We start from the raw sequence: 27,518 nt of genomic DNA, 5'->3' as shown, positions 1-27,518 counted from the left end.
CCGGGGGGACCCAGACGGGTGCGCACTGCAGCGGTCTGGAAGCCTCAGGTGGGCGCCTGGTTGCGTTCCCCGCTCCTGTCCGGGCTCGGACACGTGGCTCCTCTCTCGCCCTCCCAGGCGTCTGAGCGGGAGGACCCCGGCGGGTCTCCGCAAGTTCGGGGTCCTCGCGAGCCCTGGTCCCCGCGAGTCCGGGTTCCCGCGAGTCCGGGTCCTCGCGAGTCCCGGGTCCGAGCGATCTGGGGGCGGCGGCCAGCTGCTCCAGCGGCTCCCGGGGCACACGGGCCGGACGGGCACGGAGAGCAGGAGACGGGGGCCTTCCTTCGGGAAGATGAGGAAGCCCGACGGGAAGATCGTGCTTTTGGGGGACATGAATGTGGGCAAGACGTCGCTGCTGCAGAGGTACATGGAGCGGCGCTTCACGGACACGGTCAGCACGGTGGGCGGTGCTTTCTACCTGAAGCAGTGGCGCTCCTACAACATCTCCATCTGGGACACGGCAGGTGAGGGTCGCCGGCACCCCCCGGGGCCACTGTCTCGGGGCTCTGCGGAAGAGGTGCTTCCGGTAGGAGAGAAGCATCCCCCAGGACCGGGGTCTCCTAGGGCAGGAGTCCCCAGGGCAGGGTTCCGGTGCAGAGTCCCGCCTTGGCACGACATGTGACCCCATCTGGGGGGGGGGGGGTTAGACCCCTAGTCACAGTGCGAGGCCGCCCTTGGCCCCTCTCTGTCACTACTTGTTCTGTTTTGCTGGCGGGGAAACCGCTCAGCCACTGGGTAGGTCTTAGGGACAATATAGGTGACTTAAAAGCACCCCGGGCTTCGAAGAGAGAAGCCACTGTTGTCTCCTGAACCTATGGTGGCGTCTGGCTCCTGAGCCCCAGGGTCCTGTGCTAAGCCTGCTAATGGTAACAATGGTAACCAGGTTCTCATGAACGTGATCTCATGTGATATCCATAACAACCTTGAGGCCTGAGCAAAGCTGGTAAATTACCCCTTCTTTATAAAAGAGGAAGTTGAGCCACCGAGCATTCCCTGCAGGGTTTGGGGAGGGGGAGAGCAGGAAGCAGGCAGAGCTCAGGTCTCTCCTGGGAGTCCTGAGCACATCTGCATTTCCCACCACGGGAATCATCTGCTTGATATCAGTGCTTGGGATGAGCTGGTATCTGCCATGGAGGGGTTTGAGGTAGTTTTCTGTAGAAGCATTTTTAAGAGAAGTAATGAGTTATTTTTTAGTGCATGTAGCGTTTGTGATTTTTCCAAAGTAGGGATGGGGGTCTTGATTTAGGCTTTCAGTTTGTTAGCCCTGCAAAAGTTCACTGGCAATTATAGTTATTGCTGTAGTGGCTATGATATATATAATATATTGCTATAATAGCCATTACGATAGAATTTATCTCCTTCTCCATGAAAAGGAACAGAATGCTTGAAGTAGGTAAAGGAACTGTAAATAGGATGGCAAATTTTCAGTGAGCGCACCTTCTAGAAGCCTGAAATTTGGAGGTCTGACTTTTTTTTTAGGCCAGCACTTGAAGAAGTGATCAGTATATACCCGCAGCTCCTGTCTAGAAAACTTAAATTAGTAGCTTGGGCGCACCGTTCTGCTAAGTGAACAAACTTAGAACTAGTTTTGTGTTTAAAATGGAATTCATGAAGTCAACCCATGTGCATCTACCCTTCTCCCTCCATCCTGCGTTTTCTCTTTGAAATTTTTTTAATGTTTATTTTTGAGAGAGAGCGAGAGAGAGCGAGAGAGGGCGAGCATGAGGAGGGGAGGAGCAGAGAGAGAGGGAGACACAGAATCCGAGGCAAGCTCTCCGAGCTGTCAGCACAGAGCCCGACGCAGGGCTCGAACCCATGAACCGCGAGACCGTGACCTGAGCAGAAGTCGGAGGCTCAAATGACTGAGTCACCAGGCGCCCCTTCATCTGCAGTTGTTTCTTGTTGTTTCTTGTGTATTCTGGCGGTTAATGTCTGACTAATCGATTTGCAACTGTGCTGTGGGAACAGTCTCCCAGGTACGAATGTCCCGGTCCCTGCTCTTCTCCAGCTCCAGGCTGCAGGGAGGCTCCGAGGTCGTTTACCTAGGCTGACTTTCTAGCACTAAGCGCTGGTAGGGACAAAACACAAACTCTGGAAGTCAGATCAGATGAAAGTGACTTGTCTGTCTGGTGTGCCGCTGGCCCCTCAGATCCTTCAGCTGACTGGTCGTCGTTGGTGTACAAGAGGATAGCGTGGGACTGGTGTTGCGGTCCCACACCGAGAAGCCCTGTAGCGGCTGCTGTCAGAGGCTGACCCTAACCGTGTGGCGTGGGGTCTCTGGGACGGGAGCTGACCTTTGGTGTCGAACAGGCGTTCCCGGCGTCAAGGGTGTATGAAGTAGCAAAGTGATTTTGACTGGCCACTTTCTTCAGCGACCAGGACGTGATGCAGCCGGAATCTTGAACGCCGGGGGATTTTGTAAGACAGCAGATGTCATGTCCCAGACGTGCCGTCGGGCTCCCGGGGGCGGCGACTCATTTCCTGGCTGCCGCTTTCTTGTTCCTGGAACTCAGCGTGAGCTCGGTCAGCCTCCCGGGGCAGTGGGGGTGGCCGGGCCGCGTGTCCACATTGCTGCCCTGTGTACACAGGCGTAGGGTGACCGAGGCTGGCGTTCAGCAGTGACACGGGCCATCTCTGTGCCTGGCACCCCAGCCACTGTGGGGTTATGGGCAACTTGGAAGGAGATGCCCACATGGGTAGAGTCCAGGTACCTTTCCTTTATCTTTGTTGAATTCTGAAGGGGAGGCTACTTTCTTCCTCCTCTTGCCTTGTTCTTGAACTTCCTCTCCATTCCACAGACGTCCTTTGTTAAAGTTGTTCACTTTACTTTTTGTAACCAAGGCAGAGGATAAGGACCCACTGGAGGCTGGCTGAAGGGTGCCCTTGGTCACAGGAGGCGGGCGGGGTGGAAGTGTGGGGTGTGCGGGGTATCAGGACACCCGAGGGTAAGGCTGAGAGTTGGGCTCGGAGAATCTCACTCTCGTTCTTTCCGACAGCGAAGCACCTGGCGGCTTGCAGCTGGAGAGGGGAGGGGAGATGCGCGAGGCCGGTGAATAGGTCATCTTACTCAGTGACACAAGAGGCCTTCGGAGAGGGAAAGATCACTTCCAGGTTAGGGACGGGGCAGTGGAGACCGGCCGAAGCTGAGAAAGGTCCAGACTTTGGTCCTGTCCAGGCGCCCTGCATGCATCGCCTTGGCCCTTCCTCACTCTGACGCTTGCCTGGTCGGGCAGACAGAGGTGAGGCTTTCACTGCGAAGGTTGGGTGAGTCCTGGGAGCAGAGGGCGGTTGCCCGGAGACGAGAGGCGCCCCCGCAGAACCGCCACCACTCTCCTCTCCGTCATTTCTTTGCCCCGTCTGAGCAGTCTGAAAAGATGTCGCCCGTCATTCAGCAAATGTAAACCTGGCCCCTGCTACAGGCCTGGGGCCGCTGCTTCCGCGGGCCTTCAACCCCAGAGGAGGAGGTGGGGCACAAGGAAATGAGTGGCATCATTTCACATCTGGTTATTGTCTTGAAGAAAACACAACAAGATGGGGAAGCGACCGGTGCGCCCCAAATAAACTGCACCCGCAGGGCCCGGGAAGGCTAGACGCCCCTCATTTATTCCTCCCTCAAGGCTGTAGTCCCTGGAGGGGGGCCATGCGGCTCACTTTTGCACCCCCACCCTCTGTCCTGGGAAGACAGAGCACCTAGTCCCCTTTCCTCCACCTCCGGGGAGCAGCTCCCATTTCCATCTGAGCTCCCACTGCTCACACGCTTACCGTCCACGTTTCCTCCTGCCGGCTTGCGTGGCCTCCACAGATGACACGGGTGTTCTCTACCCTCCCTGCCTCTCCGAGGCCTCCCCAGTGGGGCTGGCAGTAGCCGTGTCCCTGCGGGTCTGTGCCAGGCGATGCGGGCTCTGCCGTCTTGACTTCTTCCAGCCTCTGCCGCTGCCCGGATCCGGAGCCCCGCCAGCTTTGTCACAGCAGCCACTTTGTCATGGCACCGAGTCTGCTCTAGGATTTTACTGCTGCTCCGACAAGTGCCACCCACTTAGTGGCTTAGAGTACAAGGCTCAGAAGTCCTACCTGGGTCTCACCGGGCTGGAACCCAGGTGTCTGCAATCCGCGCTCCTCTCGGGAGGCCTTGGGGGAGGGTCTGTCCCCTCCCCCTTTTCCAGCTCCTGGAGCCTGCCCCCTCCCCCCCAAATTCCTCATCTTCCACTCCCAAGGCCAGTGGTGTCTGTCATCCTCGCTGGGACCCTGACTGTCGTGCCCCCTCCCACATTTAAAGGACCCCCGTGATTTACCCTGGGTTCATCCAGCCAATCTCTCAGCTGGTTAGCAACCTTGACCACCCCCCACCCCCCCCACCCCCCCCCACCCCCCCGGCCATGTAACTGAACATAGTCACAGGCCCCAGGGGCTAGGACTTCTTTGCCAGGGAGGGAGGCTGTCATCCTCTGCCGGCCGCAGCCCCTGACCACGCGTGTGATTTGGTGGCTCTCCTCTCTCTCCACCTCCTTTTCCTCATCTATAAATGGGGACAGTTGTAGCACCCGCCTAATGCGTTGTTAGGAATCAATAGGTTAATATTGGCAAAGTGCTTGAACAGCATCTGGAATGAGGAAGCACAGTGTTCGTGTTTAATGAGTAAACAGCTATCCAGTGCTGCGCGCTTCTGGCCACGATTACCACTGGCAAGCATGTCACCGAGGGACAAGAGCGGCTTGAGTGGGCCCCCAGTAAATAATTCTGCACTAAATGGAGAGCTCAGAGAGATGGGGATTCCGAGCAGTTGGTGTTATGACGATAGCTTCATACTATATAGTGTGACTGCTTTGTTCTTTTTTCTCTGGGTTTCCTTGGCTAATTGGGATCTTTTGTGGTTCCTGATAAATTTGAGTGTTTTTCCTACTTCTATAAAAAAATGTCATTGGAATCTTGACAGCTATAGCATTGAGTCCAAAGGTGACTTTCGGTAATAGTGACATTTTAACAATATTAATTCTTCCAGCCCATGAACACAGAGTGCCTTTCCATTTATTTGTGTCTCCTTCAATTTCTTTCATCAATGTCTTGTAGTTTTCATCCCAGAGATCTTTCATGGCATTAAATTTATTCCTAAAGATTTTATTGTTTTTTTTTTTAAGTCTTTTTTTTTTTTTTTTAAGGGGCACCTGGGTGGCTCAGTCAGTTCAGTGTCCAACTCTTGGTTTTGGCTCAGGTCGTGATCTCATGGTTCATGTGTTCAAGCCCTGAGTCAGGCCATAGCTCACCCTCTATCTCTCTGCCCCTCCCCTACTCTCTCTCCCTCTATCTCTCTCAAAGTAAATAAACATAAAGAGAATAAAGTCTTTTTTCTTTAAGTTTTTATGTATTTTGAGAGAGAGAGAGAGAGATTGAGAGTGAGTGCATTTGCAAGCGGGAGAGGGACAGAGACGAAGAGAGAGAATCTCAAGCAGGCTCTGTGCTGTCTACACAGCCCAAACCTTGGGATCACGACCTGAGCCGAAATTAGGAGTCAGATGCTTAACTGACTGAGCCACCTGGCTGCCCCTATTTTATTGTTTTTGATGCTGTTGTAAGTGGGATCAGTTTATTTCTTTTTCAGAAATTAGTCTATGGAAATGCTACTGATTTTTGTATGTTAATTTTGTGTATTGTATTCATTGACTGGATCTCACAGTTTTTCTGGTTGAGTCTTTAGGATTTTCTCTTTATAAAATTAAGTCACATGCAAACTGAGGCAATTTTACTTCTTTCTTTACCGTTCTGATACTTCCTATTTCTTTTTCTTGCCTAATTGCACTGGCTGGCACTTCCTGAACTGTGGTGAATAGGAGGGGTGAGAGTAGACAGACTTGTCTTGTTCCTGATCTTAGAAAATAAGCTTTCAACCTGTCAGCGCAGAGCGTGATGTTAGCTGTGGGCTTGTTGTGGATGGCCTCTGGCATGTTGCGATGTGTTCTTTCTGTGCCTAATTTTGTTAATGATTTTTATCATGAATGAATGTTGAGTTTTGTCGAGTGCCTTTGCTACGTCTACGGAGATGATCATCTGATTCTTCTCTTTCATTTTATTAACGGGACATGTCCCATTGATTGGACTACCCTTGCATCCCAGGGTGGCAGTTGGTTTTAAGATCATTCTCTTGAGGGGCGCCTGGGTGGCTCAGTTGGCTAAGGGTCTGACTTTGGCTCAGGTCATGATCTCAAGGTTTGTGAGTTTGAGCCCTGCATCGGGCTCTTGGCTGTCAGTGCAGAGCCTGGAGCCTGCTTTGGATTCTGTCTCCCTCTCTCTCTCTCTGCCCCTCCCCAGCTAGTGCTTTCTCTTTGTCTCAAAAATACATAAAAACATTAAAAAAAAAAAAAAAAGAACTTTCTCTCGAATAGCTTCAGTGCAGCCCAGGAGAAGATGTTGCTGTCCTGGGTTATGAAGTCATGGTGCCTATGACGTTAGCTCAGAGGTCTTGGCTGCCTGTGCAGAGCCCAGGGCCTCGGCCCGATCTGAAGGATGGGGTGGCACACAGTGAGGATGCCAGGTGAGTGCGCCCTCCTTGAGGACCATGAGCCCCCGTCATTTTCCTTCCACTCTGGGTAGAAGCCACGGCCCCCTACCCCCACATTTAGGCAGCTGCTCCTACATCCGGGGAACTGTGGCAGGGATGCTTGTCCCAAGGGAGGTGGGTTCAGGTTGGAAAAGATGGTGGTGCCGTGGATGAGCCCGAGGGTGGTCTCTGGGACAGGGACCGTACCGTTGCTCATCCTTGATACCTTGGACTGGCCTGTGAGGGCCATGCGGTTTGGACAGCCTCAAGGGATCGGTGCAGAGCAGGTGCACAGCCTGTGCAGAATGTGGAACCCACGGTGGAGGACTCAGATCTCAGCTGAATCTCTTACCTATTCCCGCCTGCTGAGTGGTTTTGGTGGTCCTGATACCCTCTGCCCAACAATTGGTATTTGTGTGCCGGGACAGCATCTGGGGAGCTACATCCGCTTCCTGTGGATGAGCAGACCGACCGGGCCCTCCCTGGTCATCATGAATAAAGTTTTATTGGCACACAACATGCTCTCACACTGTCCTGGTAGAGCCCCGTTGTTGCAATAGACACCATGTGGCACCGAGAGACGAAAGTGCTTACCCCCCCCGCCCCCCCCGCCCCCCCCCCCCCGCAGAAACTAGGCTGACCCCCCGTTTCTGTCACCTTGAGCGCAGACTGCTTCTCTAAAAGTCTTTTCTCTGGTTGCAGAGACTCCCCACAGAGTCGCGCATTTCGCGGCGATTGAGGGAACCCTGATCAGTTCCACTCAAGCCGCGGCCACGCTTCCCTGTGGGTCCTTCTCGGGGCTAGATGGGGATGCGGGTGGGGTCGGAGGTGAGCTCCACGTGGGCCCTGATAAAAAATAGCTCTTGGAAAAATAATCTTAGTTTACATTCGAGATCCGGAAGTCACACCTGCAAAGCCTGTGTTGTGGGGGAGCCCGTATCTTTGGAGGTGGATCCGCGTCTATACCGCTACCGTGCACTTTGAGTGGGCGCCCTCCATGTGCACGGCCTCTTGCGCAGAATGCCTGTGTTTTCTCGGTCAGAAACAGTGGCCTGAATATGAATGTGGGTACTAAGACAGGTGGAAGGGAGCCGACCCCGGGTTCAGCAGGGCAGACAAAGCGCCATTGTGCTGAGTGACTCCAGAGCACAAAGCGAGCCTGTGAGCAGTGCGCGCGCTGGGAGTCAGCCCAGAGTCCGCCTGGAGGGGGCGCCGAGGACTCTGGGGGTGGGAGAGGTATTTTCGGCTGGTTAGTGTGGTGTCCATTCAGGAGAATTTAACTAATTCAGGTCAACCATGCTCGTTAACTAAGCCTGATCGCATCTAGCGTCTCTGGAAGATAATTCCAGGCTTTATCATTTCAACTCGGACTTGCCTGTCCTCTTGCTTTGTCGGGACTTCACATAACTTCCCTTTCTGTGAAGAAGAAATCTTACACACAGTTGCCCACATGTGTACAGACACACAAGTTTAAAGGGCCGTTCATTCTTTTTTTTTTTTTAAATTTTTTTTAATGTTTATTTATTTTTGAGACAGAGAGAGACAGAGCATGAATGGGGGAGGGGCAGAGAGAGAGGGAGACAGAGAATCGGAAGCAGGCTCCAGACTCAGCCATCAGCCCAGAGCCCGACGCGGGGCTCGAGCTCATGGACCGCGAGATCGTGACCTGAGCTGAAGTCTGACGCTTAACCGACTGAGCCACCCAGGTGCCCTAAAGGGCCGTTCATTCTTAGAGGAATGGCTTTGTCACCTGCTGACAGATTTTCCCGGTCCTGCTGTCCTGTGCCCGCTGGCCGAGGAAGATCCCAGCATTCATTTCTTAATTTTTTTTAATGTTTATTTATTTTTGAGTGAGAAACAGAGACAGAATGCAAGGGGGGCAGGGCAGAGAGAGAGACACACACAGACACACAGAATCTGAAGCAGGCTCCAGGCTCCAAGCTGTCAGCACAGAGCCCGACGCGGGGCTCAAACCCATGAACTGTGAGATCATGAGCTGAGCCGAAGTCAGATGCTTAACCAACTGAGCTACCCAGGCACCCCAACCAGCATTCATTTCAAAGGTGGAGAGAAGGCAGGCCAGCTCGGGATTTCTGGGTCCACAGAGTAACACAGTGGTAGGCTCCCTGGGTTCTCTTTTTGCCTCATTTATCCCAAACTTGGAGCTGAAGAAGCCAGCAACCCAGAAATGCCAAAGGGCACAGACAAAACAAAACAAAATTAAAAGCCTGTTCTTCCACCAAAGGATCAGGAAAGGGGTAGCCTAGTGAGGCAGACCTTTTCAACAATAACTGTTGTACTCCAGTCAAACACTCAGAAAAACCGGGGCACCCCCGTCCCCATCATCAAGGTAGGAGCCGGGCTCATGTCCCCACCAGCTGCTGAGGAGCCCTCCCCACCGTGTGCCGGTGGAGGCTGCATGGGGAGTCTGGACTTCTGCCTCCACCGGCCCCAGTCCCGGCCCCCGCCCCCCCCACCCCCTGGTCCCCCACTGCTGGGGTGAAGGATCCAGCTCAAACGGGAGATTTAAGTGAGACCCAGTATCTCGTAGCACAAGACAGAAATGTCCAGTTTTCAATACAAGAGCCGCTCTTTGTACAAGCACCCGGAAGATCTGTAGCAGAGTCGAAAGTGACAATCACTGGATGCCAGTCCAGAGCTCACATAGATGGTGCAGTGACCAACAAGGACTTTAAGGCGGCCGTCCTAAGCATACTTCAGGGAACAATCCGGAGCCCTTAAACCCAGGAAACAAAAACAGAGAGCCTCAGCAGAAACAGATTTAAAGGAGACCCAAATGGCAATTTCTGAACTGAAAAAAAATGCGATAACCCAGATAAGAAGCTTAGTGGATGGACTCAGCAGCCCAGCGGAGGGGAGAGAGGAAGGAGCCGCGAGCTAGAAGACAGGGCAGCACACAGCACCCAAGCTGTACTACAGACAGCAGCTGGGGGAAGTGAGCAGAGCGTCAGGGACCCGAAGTCCTGGAGAGCCAACACTGTGCCGTCAGAGTTCTGGAAGGAGAGGAGGGGAGTGGGGTGACAAGGGGCCACCAAGGGAAGAAATCTTGGAAGCAGCCGGAGGGGAAAACAAATCAGAATGACAGCCGGTGTCACATCAGACACCATGGTGTCAGAAAGAGGTGGCTTCTGTTTTCAGGTGCTGAAAGTGAAGATGCAGAATATTGACACATAATTCTCGTCCGTCGTCAGTCCCAAACAGTGACTCTGGAAAGACGTGGTTCTTTAAAAAAAAAAAAAAAAAAAAATTATGTTTATGGTTTTTTTTTTTTTGAGAGAGAGAGTGTGAGCAGGAGAAGGGTGGAGAGAGAGGGAGACAGAATCCAAAGCAGGCTCCAGGCTCCCAGCTGTCAGCACAGAGCCTGACACAGGGCTCGAACTCACGAACCTTGAGATCGTGATCTGAGCTGAGTCGGATGCTTAACCGACTGAGCACCCAGGCACCCTGGGAAGACTTAATTTCTGTTGCGTTTGCACCAACATTGACTTGGGACTTTTAACTTGTCCTGTTCTTTAAGTTATACCTATAAATGCTCTTTCATACTTAATATGCTATTTAGGCAAACCTGGGATGTCCCCCCACGCCCCCCATGAATTTTAAAAGCTTCTGGCTTTGTAGTTTAAACATTGGCAACAAATTTTGTATAGATAATAGCTTTGGTTTTTGGCAAAATTGTCCTGGTTTTGTTTTATTTTTTAGTAAGGCTTATTTTTTTTTTAAAGTTTATTTACTTATTTTGAGAGAGGGAGAGAGATCAAGAGTGAGCAGGGGAGGGGCAGAGAGGGAGGGAGAGAGAGAATCCCAAGCAGGCTCCGCGTTGTCAACGCAGAGCCCGACGTGGGGCTCGAACCTCCGAGCTGTGAGATTATGGCCTGAGCCCAGATCAAGAGTCGGACGCTTAAATGACTGAGCCACCCAGGTGCCCCTTTCCTATATATTCTTCGAAAGTTCTTAATTTCATTAATTAACAGCCTTTACAGGCGTCAAGAATCCATCCTGGGGTAGAGTAACAGTTACACCTCCTACAGGAAGCCTTTTTGTTCAGGTTATACCAGAAACGCATGCCTGTATTTGAAAGTAAACGTTCAGGAATAAAGAACAGATCGAATGGCATGATTTTGACACTGTGTTGGCCCATGAGCTACCATGGGCCCTTCAGGGACCCCGTGTCACCAGCCTCCCTGAGATGAGGCACCATCACAGATTGTGGCCAAATAATAGCTGCTGCCTATGTAGCGCTTACTGTATACGCCAGGGCCGTTCCCAGCTGTGTGTGTAGCGCTTACTGTATACGCCAGGGCCATTCCCAGTTCTGTGTGTGTAGCGCTTACTGTATACGCCAGGGCCATTCCCAGCTCTGCGTGTGTAGTGCTTGCTGTATATGCCAGGGCCATTCCCAGCTGTGTGTGTAGTGCTTGCTATATACGCCAGGGCCGTTCCCAGCTCTGTGTGTGTAGCGCTTACTGTATATGCCAGGGCCGTTCCCAGCCATGTGTGTAATGCTTGCTGTATACGCCAGGGCCGTTCCCAGCTCTGTGTGTGTAACAATTGCTGTATACGCCAGGGCCATTCCCAGCTCTGTGTGTAACGCTTACTGTATACGCCAGGGCTGTTCCCAGCTGTGTGTGTAACGCTTGCTGTATACGCCAGGGCCATTCCCAGCTCTGTGTGTGTAACGCTTGCTGTATACGCTAGGGCCGTTCCCAGCTCTGTGTGTAGCACTTACTGTATACGCCAAGGCCGTTCCCAGCTCTGTGTGTGTGTTAACCACAGGGTCACAACCTGGGTCAGTCTACACAAAGCCCGGAAGTGGCTGGGCTGGGCAAACTGCCCAGGGTTTCTGCAGTTGGTCACCCAGCCTTGTGTGTCCTTCACTGAAACGACATCTAGTCTAAAGGGACAGTGACCTTGTGAAGTGCTCTGTGCGAGGCGCAGTCTGTGCCTACACATGACGTGACAATGTGCCAGCGTGCCTGTGAATGTGGACGTGGTGTTGCACCCAGCAGTGGTAGGATAAACATATCTCCGGGGCCGCCGGGTAGGGGGGCGCTCAGTCGGTTAAGTGCCCGACTTCAGCTCAGGTCATGATCTCACGGTTCGTGGGTTCAGCCCCATGGCGGGCTCTGTGCTGACAGCTCAGAGCCTGGTCTGCTTCTTATTCTGTCTCCCTCTTTCTCTGCCCCTCCCCCCACTCGTGCTCTGTCTCTCAAAAATAAATAAACGTTAAAAAAAATTTTTCCAGCCTTTGGGCCACGGGTCTCAGGACAGGATTCGTGCATCAGCAGGCCTGTCATCCACTCTTTCCCACGGGGAATCTCCCGAACCTCGTACACCTGTCTTCATGTCTGAGATAGCACTCTCATTTGTACCGAGCCGGTAGGCAGTATAGCGTTCGATCTGTCCTTGAGACAGAGGTCCCGAATCTGTCACTCCCCTGACTCAGCGGTGCTGTTTCTGGGCAATCTTGTTCGAGAAGGGCCGGTGGGACGCCTGCTGGGCACCGTGGGCCCGTCAGCCTCTCTTGGTGACCGTCCAGGTCTCCGTGTCTGGGTCCCAGAGCAGGACAAGCACGCCCTGTGGTTTGTGGCACTGAAGGTCATCCCGTCCTGTTGGCAAACTCCCTGGGTCCAGAAGAGCCTGTGTGCCGGGAAGCCACCCAGGGCTGTGCCCCGCACGCGTCAGTGCCTTGCTGTGCCCTCGCTGGAGGTGGAGTTTTTGCTCAGAAACAGAAGGCCGATGTGTGACCGCGCGTCTTGTGGAAAGCCGTCGTCTTGTGGCGTTTCTTGGAGTGACGCGTCCCACCTGAACAGACTTAGTTGTGCCCACCTTTCCACGCACAGCCGCGCTGGCGGGCTCAGCAGATTTTTATTTATTTTTTAGCTGAATCAGTTGGGATGCTTTTTAATGAGGATTTGTCCTTTCTGTCTCTGAGTTTCAGTGACCTTGTCCTAAAATTGTGGTAGAGAACCTGGTTTACAGGGTTATTCTGAAGCTTAATGAGGATTGTGGATGGGAGGGGGGGCACATGGTGGGTCCTTCCTTTCCCTGGTGCAGAGTAAGAATGCTCAACCTGTGTAAAGGGGGCGGGGGGCAGGTGGCCAGGTCTTTCCCTGCACCTTTCTAGTGGCTTTTCTCTGACAGGCTAAGGAATGACTTTTGGGATTACTGATGGGTGTGGTTTGAGTTGGACCTTTAATTTTCATGTATTTTGCCATATGTTGACTTCCAGCTTCAGCTGAAGACCAGACTATCACTGTTTCCACGGAGTCAGATTATCCAATAGGAATAAAGAATTAAAAAAATGGTAACAATTTTGGCCAAAGTCCAGGTATGGTAATCATTAATTGCTTAAACATGAAGAATGGTGGATGTAAAGAGGCCCTTTTCTTAACATTAAAGGGCTTATTTTATAGTCTCTTACTGGGCCCTTTTCACATATTGCTTTGTACTTGTTCTTGGGGGGGGTGGTGGTGGTGAGGGTTTTGTTATCCCCCCAACTTTGTGCTGACTCTCAGTTCTGTGCTCGTCCGAGCTCGAGGAGTCCGGTGTGGCCACCGCCAAGCTCCCTCTCATTCTGTGTCCCAGGCTGAACACTCGGTTGGTGTGAACCGTCCATTCACACACCCAGTCAACACTGCGCACCTGCTCGGGGGCTAGCAGTGACCGTGGTGGTCTTTCCTCCTGGGAGCTGAGTCGTGGAGAGGGATGGTGGCTGACAACTTTGTGCTTGAAGGAAAGGGTGGGTTGGTGGAACGGCACTGATCGGCCCCGGTTTGGACTTGAGGGTGTGGTGGCTTGTTGTCCCCCGTGGAAAAGAGAGTTCTGCCTCCTTTGCACATTAACTGCCTCATCCTCTGTGTCTTTCTTTAACGTGCATCCTGTGTTACGCAGTGTTCCCATTGTGCGTCCTTACACGACTGTCTTCTTGGCGTCTTCAAGACCTCTGTCTGCCTCCCTTATTAAGTGAACTAAATAACTAAGTAAAGAAATAAAGATCCTGAACGTATATTTACTAAATTCAACGAACTAAATAAAGATCCCAAACGTATATTGACTTTTTCTTTTTAAAAGTAAGTTCTAATGCCCAACGTGGGCCTGAACTTATGACCCCGAGGTCAAGAGTCGCATGCTCCACCAACTGAGCCAGCCAGGCACCCCTATATTTACTTGTCCCCCCAAATTTTTATTTAAATCCAAGTTAGTTAACATACCATGTAGTATTGGCTTCCGGAGGAGAACCCAGTGATCATGTCTTACATATGACACCCAGTGCGCATGCCAGCAGGTGCCCTCCTCAGTGCCCATCACCCTTCTAGCTCATCCCCCACCAGCTCCCTCCAGCAACTCTCAGTCTGTTCTCTGTGTTTAAGAGTCTCTTATGGTTCACCTCCCTTGCTCCCTGCCCCCCGCATATGTTCATCTGTTTTGTTTCTGTTTACTTTTTTTTTTTTTAATCTGTTTGGGAGTCATGATTTTGCCCTTCCTTGAAAATTGCCTTTTAACATGTTTCAGAGTAGAAATTGCTTAAAAAAGTGCTTGACCAAATATCCTAATGCTTTTCCTAACAGAATTTAGAGGCCTGCCCTTGCCGCTCAAACCCTTACTGCCTGGCATTTTCTTACACAGACCAGTCATTCTGCTGCTGGTGTTAGGAGCAGCTGACTTCTTGGGGGCCCTTGAGCAGCTGTGTGAGCGCTCTGGGCCTCTGCTTCCAGATCTGTGAAGTGGACACCCAGATAGTGAGGAGAACAAAGTGCCCGTGTGTGCATGTGTGGGTACATGCGTGTGAGTGCATGTAGGTGTACGTGTATGTGTGCATGCACGTGTGTATGCACGCATGTGTGTGCACGTGTGTATGTGCACATGCTTGTGTGTGTGCACGCACGTAGGTGTACGTGTCTATGTGCATGCATGCGTGTGTGTGCACACGTGTAAGTGTGTGCAGTGCATATGTGCATGTGCGTGTGTGCACGTAGGTGTACATGTGCACACGTGTGTATATGCATGCATGTGCATGCGTGCACGTGTGGGCACATGTGCGTGCATGCATGTAGGTGTATGTGTGCATGCCCGCGCGTGCACAAGATGTTCTGCCTGCACTTGGAGTGAATCTCAATCGAAGTTTGAACTGCTCTCACAGCAGTTCTCAGAGGGAGTGAGACTTGGTTAGCAGAATCAAGGACACTGGTCAGGACACTGAGGCCCCTGTGTCAATAATGGAGCACAGAGGAAGCAGTTCTCCTAAACCACAAGAAGCCAGACTGAGTGGAGGATGTTTTAAATGCTTCCTGAGTTTATATCATAACTAGAACTTACCTTTTTAAGTTTATTTATTTATTTTGAGAGAGTGCATGTGCACACAAGCAGGGGGAGGGGCAGAGAGAGGAAAATCCCAAGCAGGCTCCTCGCTGTCAACGCAGAGCCTGATGCAGGGCTCAAACCCACAACTGCGAGATCACGACTTGAGCCAAAATCAAGAGTCGGACTCTCAGCCAACTGGGCCTCCCCGGCACCCTCTATCCTAACTGGAACTCTTCTGCTGTGAGGATCTTGCGTTATGAGTAGCTGGGAACAGTGTGTGATTCACCTATCACAGGGCCTTGTGAAGTAGCAGTGTGGTCCCCTGCAATTGTAGAGCATCTGAGGACACTTTGTTCCCACTTTTCAAGGCGTGTTGACCTACTTGCTTAGCTCTGCACCTTTTCCACAGCAGCTGCGGAAGCACATTCCAAACCGAATTTTTTCTAATCTGATAAACTCTGGTTGGTTACCTCGTAGCCCAGGTCCCTGCTGCTCAAGAGTGAAGCTCTAACACCTGGTGAGTGGTGCCTTTCAGCTTTCCTGGGTTGAACCCCCTGCAGCCCTCTCCCCCTCCCCCTGGGGAACTAGGACCGGGTGCAGAGTCTCAGGAGAAGGCACTGGAGGGGTGGAGTGTAGAAATGGCAAATGCAGGTTTGAGTTGCATCGTTGGGTTAAAACTGTATCTGGTCCTGGGTTGATGAGAGCTGCCCTGGATCCCTCAAGGTTTTACAGTCTTGCTTCCCAGAGGGAGGTCTGTGGGCTGGAAGAATCCAGCAGAATCCAGGCCCCACCGAACCTCTTGAATCAGAATCTGCATGTAAACCACATCACCAGGTGATTCTTGTTCCAGGTGGACAAGAATTACTTTGTGTTTGCTGCAGCTACTGTAGAAATGAGCTGTGAAGGTACAGACAGGCAGGGATTCGGCCATTTGGGTTTTCCGGTGTTCTTAGTAGGCGCTTTGTTTTACGTACAGTTCTATGTCTCTGTCCATCTCTGTCATCTACCTATGCTCTTTCTACCTATCCTCTCTCTTTCTCTAAGTATAGACAATTTTTCTTAAAACTTTTTTTTAATGTTTAGTTATTTTTGAAAGAGAAAGAGACAGAGCATGAGCAGGGGAGGGGCAGAGAGAGAGGGAGGCACAGAATCCACAGCAGGCTCCAGGCTCTGAGATGTTAGCACAGAGCCTGACGCAGGGCTCGAACTCAACAAACCTTGAGATCATGACCTGAGCCAAAGTCAGACGCTTAACTGACTGAGCCACCCAGGTGCCCCAGACAATTTTTCTATTGTGGTAAAATACACAGAACAGAATTTATCACTTTAATCAAGTGTATAGCTTGGTGGCACTGAGTACATTCCCATTGTTGTGCAGCCACCATCATCTCCAGAACGTTCTCCTCTTCCCGGCTGAAGCTCAGTACCCATTAAACACCAGCCCCAGGCCCCCTCCCTCTGGCCCTGGTGGCCCCCCTTCTGTGTTCTGTCTCTATGAATTTGACTGTTCTAAGTAATTATTTAGAAGTTTTACGTTTATGTACACTATAATATTCTATTTAAATATTAAACGAGCTCTAACAAAATATTTCAATGTGATTGATTTCAAAGGGCTTTTGCACCGTTCCATGGGTGAAATAATTTCCAGGAACTCCCAGGTTGACCCGCCACCCGCAGAAGGCATTTCTGGTTTACGGTATCTGTCAATGAATAATGTACTTTCCAGGGACTTCTGTGAGAACATACCCAATCTGTTGAGCAAGGGATAGCTAGAGGTTGTAAACATCTAGCTGTAAACATCTATCTGGATTCCTTAGAATTGCTCAGAAAAGGTTTAATGTGCTTCCCTCGGGATGGAATTAACAGAAAAGCAATTGTTCTCTGCTGTGTATTTCTCAGAGGACTTTATATTACGGAGAAGAATAAAACGTTGTTCTGGATCGCAGAGCTGTTAGACATAACTGGGGTATTTACTGAATGGGCTACTCTAGATAAGAGGCTATTCTAGATAACTTGATATTTCAAGAAAGCTCTCTATAAAGTTAAAGAGTTTTCTTCATACGCTGTTTGCAGTTGAGTCTCGACTTTGAAACAAGTTAAAACTTGCTTTAAAAAATCTGAAATGGGGGCGCCTGGGTGGCTCAGTTGGTTGAGCGTCCGACTTCGGCACAGGTCATAATCTCGAGGTCCGTGAGTTCGAGCCCCGCGTCGGGCTCTGTGCTGACAGCTCGAAGCCTGGAGCCTGTTTTAGATTCTGTGTCTCCCTCTCTCTCTGACCCTCCCCCATTCATGCTCTGTCTCTCTCTGTCTCAAAAATAAAATGTTAAAAAAAAATTTTTAAAAATCTGAAATGATTTAGGTCCCCTGCTTTAATAAGTAGAGAATTTAGCAAATAATTGAATTTTTCTTTTTTTTTTTTTTTAATTTTTTTTTTAACGTTTATTTATTTTTGAGACAGGGAGAGACAGAGCATGAACAGGGGAGGGTCAGAGAGAGGGAGACACAGAATCCGAAGCAGGCTCCAGGCTCTGAGCTGTCAGCACAGAGCCCGACGCGGGGCTAGAACTCACGGACCGCGAGATCATGACCTGAGCCGAAGTCGGCCGCCTAACCGACTGAGCCACCCAGGTGCCCCAATAATTGAATTTTTCTTTGTTAATCTCACTCTAAGAGTTAATTATCACAGGACAACAGAATATCTGTTGGAGGTAAAAGAGATTGGATTAAATATGTTGGTATGTGAGAGGTTTTTATTAAAAGCTAAATCTGTTACGTAAGTGTATTTTCTTTGGAATTGCCTCTTTTTCGTAATATTAGATTGCTAAAGATCATATCTGTATTTGAATTACTTGGTTTTATTACTGAATTATTTTTAGTACACTCCTGTTGGAGGAGAGTGAGGTAATTTGAGAATTAAGCTCTAGTTATTATTATATAACCTTAGTAGTTATTTCAGAAAGCCCAGTTGGTGAGTCACAGACAGAGGATTAATTTAGGTGCAATTAATTATTTGGTTCACTTGGGCATATGACACGTTCGCTGTTTTTGGTTGTCTTCAAATTATCAAACAGAAACAACAGAAATGACACGCGTGCGGGTTTGGGTAAAAGCACAACGTGTGTAAACAAATTCATTTTTCTGAAACACCCTTCCTATGCCCCATATGTTGTTATTCTATTAGTTGGAAATCATCGTGGGTTTGGGCAAGATGAAAACGCCTCCTGTAACAGGCTCGGGTCTTTGTCTTTAAAATGTTATTTAATCCCTTCTTTTGTTGGTGTAATTTATTACTTGGTGTTGGGCTTTTAATTCTTCCTTCTGGCAGAAAAAAACCCCATTAATATGGAGTGGGGTTTTTTTCCTTTTAAATTCCTACTCTTTGATGTCCAGCTGATGGCTATTGGCTCGGGTCTTTCCCTGCAGTTTCTGGGAGGTTCTGTGAGCAGACGTGTGAGCGAGACGGGGCTTCGCCCTGCCCGTGGAAGGGCCTGGACGGACAGTGCGCGGTGGTCCCGTCTGTCTGAGAACAGTAGACGGTTCATTCCCACCCGTCCACACTGCCTCCTGGCTGGGAGGGAGCGTCTGTCCCCCAGGGAAGCCAGTTCTTCAGATGCCGGTGTTTCACTTTTTGTGCTTACCTGGCCTCTTTGGGGTTGCTCGCTTTCTGATAAGAGGATGACAGAAACCACCCCGTTGTTTCTTCTAGATTTTGAAACACTGGCATTCTTTTCTCGAGCCCTGAGCCTCCCCCTGAGCCATGCTCGTGTAGGATTTGGAGCTGGCTCCTGGGAGCGGGGCCTCTGGACCCTGATGGCCGTGGCCCCGGCCCGCGTGCGGTGCCCGCAAGGTGACCGAGCGTGTGCAGGCTGTGTGCAGTGCCCACAGAGGTAGGTGCCGTGACAGTGTTGCTGCTGGGGGTTAACACCCCGTGTTGTCGCATAAGGGCCCGAAGAACACGTGGCCAAAGCAGCCCCCCACTCAAAGGGTCTCCGTCCCCTGACCTGACCCTCTTCGGATGGGTCACGTGTGCTTCTGACGACAGGTGTCGGTACCGCTTCCCTCGTGGTGCCTCCAGGTGGATAAGCGTTAGTGTCTCGGCGGTTACCCCCTCTTCTTTCTCGAGTTTCTCCAGCAAGACGGGCAGCCGGACCGGGGTGCGCGCTCTTTCTCCGGTCGATCAGATCAGAGGCCCGAGGTCCTTCCCAGAGCAGCGTCCGCTCGGGCTCAGCTGCGGGACGTGTTTTCAGGAAGCCGGCAGATTTGCTGACCTTGCTGGGGACGCTCCATGTGCGTGGGCTGGGGCACGTGCAGTCATTGCCGTCGGAGCCCTCCCGTCCGCTTCTCCGCCGTGGGTCACTGCAGGGCACAGATGCCCAGTTTTTCTCCTGTGCGTGGAGGGGGCGGGAGAGGCCCCCGCACGTGGGTGTGCTTTGGTTCCGTCTGTGACTCCTGGCCTCTGTGAGAGGCGAGGCCTCGGCCCGTGGCCCCGTGGCCTCCGTGGACCGAGTCCTATGGCTGCCACACGCTGGGCGGCTTGCAATTCCCGGTTGCATCCCCGTCCTGGATGAAGGTGTTCTGGATCCCGACTTTGGAAACCCTGTCTTTCCTGTGTTTACTGTTCGGGTGTTGAAACCCAGGCAGGGAGGCTGGTGTGTTTGTGGGTGTCCACTCTGTCTCACAGGCAGCACAGGGGCTCCCCTGCTGGGTCTACGTGTAGCGAGGGAGGTGGTGGGGCCCGGGAGCGGGGCGGACCGTCCTCAGCGAAGAGGTGAGCCGTTTGGGTCACGGCGACCCTCGCCACTGCTGGGAACCCCTCTCAGGACACTTCCCCTTTTCCTGTGGACAAGCGGCCAGTGAGCCGAGAGAATTCCTTTTTACTTTTTTAAGTTTATTTATTTTGAGAGAGAGACAGAGCGAGCGAGGGAGGGGCAGAGAGAGGGAGAGAGAGAATCCCAAAGAGGCTCCATGCTGTCTGGGCAGAGCCTGTCGCGGGGACTGATCCCACGAACCGTGAGATCATGGCCTCAGCCGAAATCCAGAGTCAGATGCTTCACCGACTGAGCCACCCGGGAGCCCCCAGATTCTTTTTTCTCCAGGAACTTTCGGTCTTTGCTCTTAAGGCCTTCAACTGATTGGGTAAGGCCCACCCAAGTCACGGAAGGCGATCTACTTAAAGTCAGTTGATTGCAGATCTCAAAAAATACCTTCATGGCAACATGTACACTGACATTGGACCATGTAACTGGACACCACAGCCTGTGGCCAAGGTAACCACACACAGGTATTGCGGGGGTGGCAGACTGGAGCCTCTGAGTGGACAGTGCGTCCCTGGATGAAGTGTCCTTGGGTCTTCGGTGCGTGTATACTGTAGAGGCAGCTGCGCCCGGCGCTGGCCCCAGACGGCCAGGCCCTCTTCTCAGCCCGGGAGGACACATGCTTCCTTTTTCTCATTGCACCAGAAGAGCTTTAAACGTCTGTGCTTTTGTGAACATTCCTGGGGGTAGCTGTTTCCATGGGCCATTCTCCAACCACACTCACAATCTGTTCAGGACAAATAAATAAACTAAAAAAAAAAAAAAGAAAAAGAGAAAAGAAACAGCTTTCTGATTCTCACATGTTAGTGACTGGCTTTTGCTTGACTGTCACCTCTGGCTGCACATCACATGCACCAGGGAGCTTCTGAGAGGATGTTGGTACCGACCCCCCCCCCCCCCCACCGTCACATCCTGTTTTATGGGCTCTGGGGTGAGGGGCCCGAGCATCACTATCATTTTGGAATTAATGAAGCAGTACATGCACATGTTTCAAACGTGCAGCCCGCGTCGCAGCGTGATTTCTGACGGCCACACCATGCGTTCAGTTGCTTCCGACCGCGGAAGCAAGAACGAGACCGTGTTCAGGGTAAAAAGGGTGGGCGGTCACCTGGCCCCAGGACGGCTGCAAATAAAAGCGAAAGCAATGGAGCAGTTTGTGTCCTGTGGTCCAGAGGCTGCCCAGGATCCCTGCGGGCCGCTCGCCGACTTGTGTCCCTGGGGCTGCTGGTGGGCGGAAAAGCTCCGCTGATCCCGCGCGGCAGCTACGGGACGAGGCGCTCCAGAACGGGAGAAGGCCATCTCTGAAAGTAAGGCTCGTCAGTAAGACAGGGTAGGGGACTGGTCGGCCGCCAGAGTGGCCAACAGGCCCCGGAGACAGTCTGTAGATGTGCTGATGAAGAGACCAGGATGCGGGGGCCTGGGAAGGTGTTTATCCTTGGGTGGGCAGGGCTCTGACCCTCCGTCTATTTAAGCAGCACCGACGCGGGGCTTGGCGGGAGCAGGTGCACGTCTAGGTGGTTCCTGTCCCGGTTATGTCCTCTTGCACGGCCGCCCGCTGGCGGGACTGCCCGCGTTCCAGCGATCGGAACAGAGGCCCAGCTACTTGCCCAGGGTCATACTGTGGGGCTGTGAGTGCGGATAGTCTGTGCTTGGAGCCATGCTCTCCCACGGCTGGTTAGACCACAGACTGCCCGGTACCTGGGCTCCCGGCTCCTGTGTGCGTGGGCCCCTTGCTGTGCTCTCTGGTCTCAGTTTCTCCCTCTGTAAAATGGGGGGAGGGGGAGGCCCCCTTTGTGCGGTTGCTGGGAGGACCTCGTGGCTGTGTCCACTGTCCTCATGCCGACCCCGCTTTCTCCCGGTCACTGCCCCTCCCCCTGTCCCCTGCCCCCAGGTCCTGGCTGCCACCGACCCCTACTTGGAGTCCACCAACCGGTATTTGTCCCGTGACTGGCTTGTGGCCCTTCTGTGTTCCCTGCAGCATTATTCACAGTCCCTAAGGAATGGAAACACCCCAAATGTCCTTTGACAGATGAATGCATAAAGAACACGTGTCTGTGCGTACAATGGAAGATTATTCAGCCTTAAAAAAGAAAGGGTCTGCATTATGTGAGTATGTGGGCGAACGGGAGTGATTTGCTTCACGGACAAGCCAGGATTCCTGGACAACCACATGCGCTCCCGGCCCCCAGCCCCTGCGGACCCCCATGGCAGGGGCAGCCCTGGCCGCTTCCTGGAGGCGTAGGAGGCTGGGCCCCTCCCCGGACTCCTGCCTCCAGCTGGCTGGCAGGCGGTCTGGCGGGGCCAGTCCAAGCCTGCAGCCTGGTTTCCCACCTGGCCTGCGGTTTGGCCCTCGCTGACCCGCACCCCCCTTGGCTGGCACAGGTCAGCCGCTTCCCAGGCGTCCCCAGAATCGGGCCACAGGGCTGTTAGTTCCTCAGTGTGAGCCAAATAGAGGAAACTCCCGGACTTCCCAGAGCCTCGGCTGTGGAGCTGGCGTAGGGATGCAGGCTGGGGCAAGTGGGTGAGAGAGAGAGAGAGAGAGAGAGAGAGAGGGAGAGAGAGAGACACCCGCCTGGTGGCCACGGGAGGGGAGCTTGTGCGCTGCTGGGTCCCGCCGCCCACGTAGGCCTGGAGCAGGTGTTTCCCATGTGTTAACGGGAGCCTGACCTCACAGCCCAGCTGCGTTCACAGACCTGCAGAAAACTTACGAGGTCTGGAGTTCAAACACCGTGCGAGGCTCACAGAGCCAGTTCTCAAAGGCCGAGTCTTAGGGAGCCACCCCTTTATCGTTGCTGTGTCTGGATGCCGGAAATGCCGGGGCTCCCGCTGGCACTGGGCCAGGGCTAAATTCAGAACCTCTGTTCCCGGTGCGACTACCCCGTGCCTGTGTGGGCACCGCACTCTTGTGACCGCCTACCCGCCGTGGATTGTGTCTAAGCCAGAATGTAAGGATTTCGGGTACAGAAACCGCTCACTCGAAAATTCTTTGGTTGCCAGGCCGCCACACTCTGTGTCTGCGTTGGCTCCTGGGCGAGTGGTTGGGTGATCAGAACAGCAGTTCTCGTCTCCTCTCCTTTCAGGCTAACGTTTGGGATTCTTCCATTCTTACTTCCTTCATTACTCTGAGTTTTTTCTTGGTGTGTCCGTATTGTTTACTTTTTTAGTTTTTTAAAGGCAAATCAGACATTTTTGTCTGGAAAGGAAAAGTATTTTCGGCCTGGGCTCAAACACAGTTGCCTTTTTGTCCCCAGTGAAGTGCGTAATAGACGGACAGACGGTCCCCCCGGGATAACTGGAATGCCCCTTCACTCTCCCCTCCTTGGCCTTGTGGGCTCTGGCATGTCAGGCTGGTCACCTCTCCTGTTGGAAGATCTCATGATGCCCGGATCGTTCTAGATGATTAGTGTCTGAAAGGAGAGTCCTAGTCAGTGGTGATGGTGGGGAAGCATATCTTTCTTTTCTTCTTTGTTTATACATTAAAAAAAATTTTTTTTTAACATTTATTTATTTTTGAGACAGAGAGAGACAGAGCATGAATGGGGGAGGGGCAGAGAGAGAGGGAGACACAGAATTCGAAGCAGGCTCCAGGCTCTGAGCCATCAGCCCAGAGCCCGACACGGGGCTTGAACTCACGGACCGCGAGATTGTGACCTGAGCTGAAGTCGGACACTCAACCGACTAAGCCACCCAGGCGCCCCTGTTTATACATTTTTAAAAATGTTTGTTGATTTTTGAGAGAGAGAGACAGCGTGCAAGCAGGGGAGGGGCAGAGAGACAGGGAGACACAGAATCCGAAGCAGGCTCCAGGCTCCGAGCTGTCAGCACAAAGCCCGATTCGGAGCTTGAACTCACGAACCGTGAGATCATGAACTGAAGTCAGACGCTTAGCCGACTGAGCCAGCCAGGTACCCCCCCCCCCCTTTTTTTTTTTAATTTTTCTTAGTGTTTATTTATTTTTGAGAGACAGAGAGAGACAGCATGAGCGGGAGAGGGCAGAGAGAGAGAGAGAGGGAGACACAGGATCCGAAGCAGGCACCAGGCTCTGAGCTGTCAGCCCAGAGCCTGACGCGGGGCTTGAACTCACAGACCACGAGATCATGACCTGAGCTAAAGTTGGACGCTCAACCGACTGAGCCACCCAGGCGCCCCTCTCTTTTCTTTTTAACTAATGCCTGCTGTTGCCAGTTTTAAAATTGGTTTTTAAAGACTTCTTGACCATCGTCTCCCAGGGTGGGTCCAGAAAGCGACGGGAGAGCACAGCTGAGTTTCTGCCTGTTGGCACGGGGCGTCGTTTCACGGGAACTTGTGATGAGATGATCTGTGTCAGGGCTACGTCGTGCTGATGCTCACGGGCAGGAAGGCTGTTCTGTGGGTGCTGGATTCCAGAGCACACGCCGCTGGTCAGCAGGCAGCCCTGGGAAACTTGCTTTCTGGCACATCTCTTTGACCTTCAGCATCTTTGCAGGGCGGGACACGTCCCTCCAGCCCCTGCCAGACCGGGCCTGGGCGGCACCTTCTCCGCCCCTCCCCCTCCGGATCATTTTGCGGGGACATGTGGGGCCTTGCTGGACAAGAGGGGCGCCCTGGCTTTGGGTCTGGCTCTGTGCGAGGGGAAGTCAGCTGTCAGGTGTAGGTTCACACCGTCTTTCTCAGCAGGCTGCTCTCCACCCGGAACTTAAAGTGAGGCAGTCAAGGCCATTTCAGAATAACTGGGGATTGGGGTGGCAATTGGTTGTGTTGCTTTGGTCATTTAGCTGAATGAAAACAGTGGTTTATCGGCAGAGGACATGTGCTTTATGTGAATATACGTGTGTAGGTAACAACCTGCCTTCAGCCCATGCTCCTGAGACCCCCCGGGGCCAAAAGTTCTTCCTTTCTTTTTTGTCAGGGATCCCTTTCTACCAGGTAGTGTGAGCCCATGACCCTTTCTCTGAATACTGGATTTAAATGCATGCAGGGGCGCCTGGGGGGCTCGCTTTCGATCTAACTCAGGTCCTGATCTCACAGCTCGCGCGGGATTGAGCCCCGCCTCGGGCTCTGCACTGACAGTGTGGAGCCTGCTTGGGATTCTCAATCTCTCTCCCTCTCTCTCTGCCCCTCCCCTGCTCATGCTGTGTCTGTCTGTCTCAAAATAAACAAACTTAAAAAAAAAATGCATGCAGTAAAATTCAAAGCTTCCCTTGGAGACCAGGCTTCCTGTAACAGCCTGTCCAACAGCTGTCGTTCCAGAGCAGGGGGTGGTGCCCCCGGGTCCCTGAGGGCCTGGACACTCACTTCTTTTTATTTTATTTTTTAGTGTTTATTTATTTTTGACAGAGAGAGAGAGAGAGAGAGAGAGAGACAGAGCATGAGCAGGGGAGGGGCAGAGAGAGAGGGAGACACAGAATCCGACACAGGCTCCAGGCTCTTCGCCATCAGCACAGAGCCCGAGGCGGGGCTCGAACTCACGAATCGCGAGATCCTGACCTGAGCCGAGGTCGGATGCTCAACCGACTGAGCCACCCGGGCGCTTCTAGGGATGCTCATTTCTTTGTGCACGCCAGTGTCTCCATCAGGCCCAGCTCCAGCCGCACCTGCATTCGGGGTACGGCTCCCATCGTCCCTCTGGGGTTGCCGACCTCGGACGAGAGATAACCTGCCTGTCTCTTTTCCTCTTCCGGCCAGGGCGGGAGCAGTTCCACGGCCTGGGTTCCATGTACTGCCGGGGAGCGACCGCGGTCATCCTCATCTACGACGTCAACCACCCGCAGAGTCTGCTGGAGCTGGAGGACAGGTTCCTGGGCCTGACGGACACAGCCAGCACTGACTGCCTCTTTGCCATCGTGGGGAACAAGGTGGACCTCGTCGAGGAGCCGGCTGCAGAGGACCAGGAGAAGGACGGGAGGGGCCCTGGGGTGGCTGGGCGTGGCGGCGAAGCACCCAAAGCACCCAAGCAGGTGCAGCCAGAGGACGCGGTGGCGTTGTATAGAAAGATCCTGAAGTACAAAATGCTGGACGAGAAGGATGTGCCGGCCGCTGAGCAGATGTGCTTTGAGACCAGTGCAAAAACCGGGTACAACGTGGACCTGCTGTTTGAAACCTTGTTCGACCTGGTGGTGCCTGTGATCTCGCGGCACAGAGCCCAGGGGCCACCGCAGACCGTGGACATCACCAGTTATAAGACGCCCAGACAGACCCCATCTGGGTGCTGTGCCTGATGCATGGGGGCGCCGAGCCCCGGGGTACACGATCGGCCAGGGGATGACCAGCGCGGTCGGAGGGTGGGTGGAGAGCCCAGCGTGTTCCTTAGTGGGGCCGCACACCAGGAGGAGGTCCCGGGGCCAACGCCAGCTGGTGGTTTTGCAGCCGCTGGGAATGGTCCCTTGGTCTGTGTCACTGTGCCGGGAGGTCGGGGGACAAGCGAATCCCCTGCAGAAACCACTCTTCTGAGCCGAGATGCCCAGAGACCGCTGTCCCCTGCTGCCTCTTCCCTAACAACCTGGCCTTGCCGGAGGCCGTGGCCGGGCTTTGGAGGGCACCCGGCGTGGCCCCCGCACCACTTTTATGTTGTTCTCAGACATCAGTGCCTCCTGGATCCTACCATTTGGTACTTGTGTCCTGAGGTATCACGATGATTCTGGACATGTTAGCTTCTACGCAATCAGGAATCCCTGCTTCGACGTGGGTGCAGCCGTATGAGTGCGCGTATTATTAAAAAGGATTATAGGAAGACCCTTGGTGTGGAGTCTGTGTTGATTTAGACTTTATTTTCACTGCTGGTGGGCCCCTTGCCGGGGCTCCTGGGAGGTGGCTGTGAGCTTAAGGTACTTGTCTTTCAGGGCGCCTGGGTGGCTTAGTCAGTTAACCGTCTGACTTGACTTCGGCTCGGGTCATGATCTCATGATTCGTGGGTTCAAGCCTGGAGTTGGGCTTTATGCTGGTGACGCGGAGCCTGCTTGCGATTTTCTCTCTCTCTGTCTCTCCCTTTCTCAAAATAAATAAACTTAAAAAAACAATGGGAGTATCTCAGCCAGCTGGGGCCGCTCGTCTCAGACCCTTAAACTCTTGCAGCCGTGGGGGCTGGATGCCAGAGGTCCGGGGGGGCCAGATCCGATTTCTGGTTGGGCCCCTTCCACACCTTCTCACTGTGTCCTCATACGGTGGAAGGAGCGAGCTCTGGTCTCTCTTTTCTCGTAAGGGCACTGATCCCATCATGAGGACCCCACCCCCAGACCTCCAAAGGCTGTCACACGGGGAGGGGCGGGGTCTGGGCTTCAACATCTGCGTCTTGGGGGAAGCAAGCATTTGGTCCATAGCGGAATGCAGAGAGGCAGAGGCCAGCCTGAAAGCAGTGTGTTTCGTGAGTCGTTACTTCCGGAGGGTGCGGGGAGGCGTGCGGTAATTGTGTTCAGTGCCCACGACTGGTGTGGGGGCCTCCAGGCCGGCCTCCTCTGCTCCCGTGTGCCGCCTTTTCCGGGGTGTGTGTGAGCTGACCTGCGGGACGAAACGAGGCACGGCCCCCTGCCTCCGTCTGGGGCTCCCCAGGGGGGACGCCTGTTACTGAAACCCACCCTGAGGCCTGCCTCCCATCCCACAGCGGGGCGCACTGGACACTGAAGATGAATCAACGCATCATCAGCTTGGTCGAATTGTATCTTTGCTAGATACACCTGCCACCATCCAGGGGGCCCTGGAATTTGTCTCCAAAGGCCATGGACGCGGTGTCCCGTGAAACCGTCTCTGGTTCTTGCTGGAAGGCGGGGCCGGCTGAGTCCCTAGGGACCTGTCCCCCTGAATGTTCCTTGCGTGTGCTCATCCGCTCTGAGCACCCCCAG

The 27,518-nt window shown here is 53.0% G+C and overlaps 1 protein-coding gene across 1 annotated transcript; it reads left to right on the top strand.

Annotated features, from left to right (window-relative positions):
• Window positions 1-26,413, top strand: RAB20 (RAB20, member RAS oncogene family). The gene is made up of 2 exons (XM_042930215.1): window positions 1-500; window positions 25,369-26,413. The coding sequence occupies exons 1-2, from the start codon at window positions 329-331 to the stop codon at window positions 25,899-25,901; spliced, it is 705 nt and encodes a 234-aa protein (XP_042786149.1). The 5' UTR covers window positions 1-328; the 3' UTR covers window positions 25,902-26,413.
• The last annotated feature ends 1,105 nt before the right edge of the window (window positions 26,414-27,518 follow it).

This window comes from Panthera leo, chromosome A1 (assembly GCF_018350215.1).
Source record: "Panthera leo isolate Ple1 chromosome A1, P.leo_Ple1_pat1.1, whole genome shotgun sequence".
Taxonomy (NCBI): domain Eukaryota; kingdom Metazoa; phylum Chordata; class Mammalia; order Carnivora; family Felidae; genus Panthera; species Panthera leo.
This window is presented reverse-complemented; position numbering and strand designations above follow the sequence as displayed.

Excerpts from the sequence above, each read along its gene's own strand:
- RAB20 (XM_042930215.1), top strand. The coding sequence starts at position 329 with ATGAGGAAGCCCGACGGGAAGATCGTGCTTTTGGGGGACATGAATGTG. Across the intron at positions 501-25,368 it reads CTCCATCTGGGACACGGCAG|GGCGGGAGCAGTTCCACGGC; the intron begins GTGAGGGTCGCC and ends TCTTCCGGCCAG.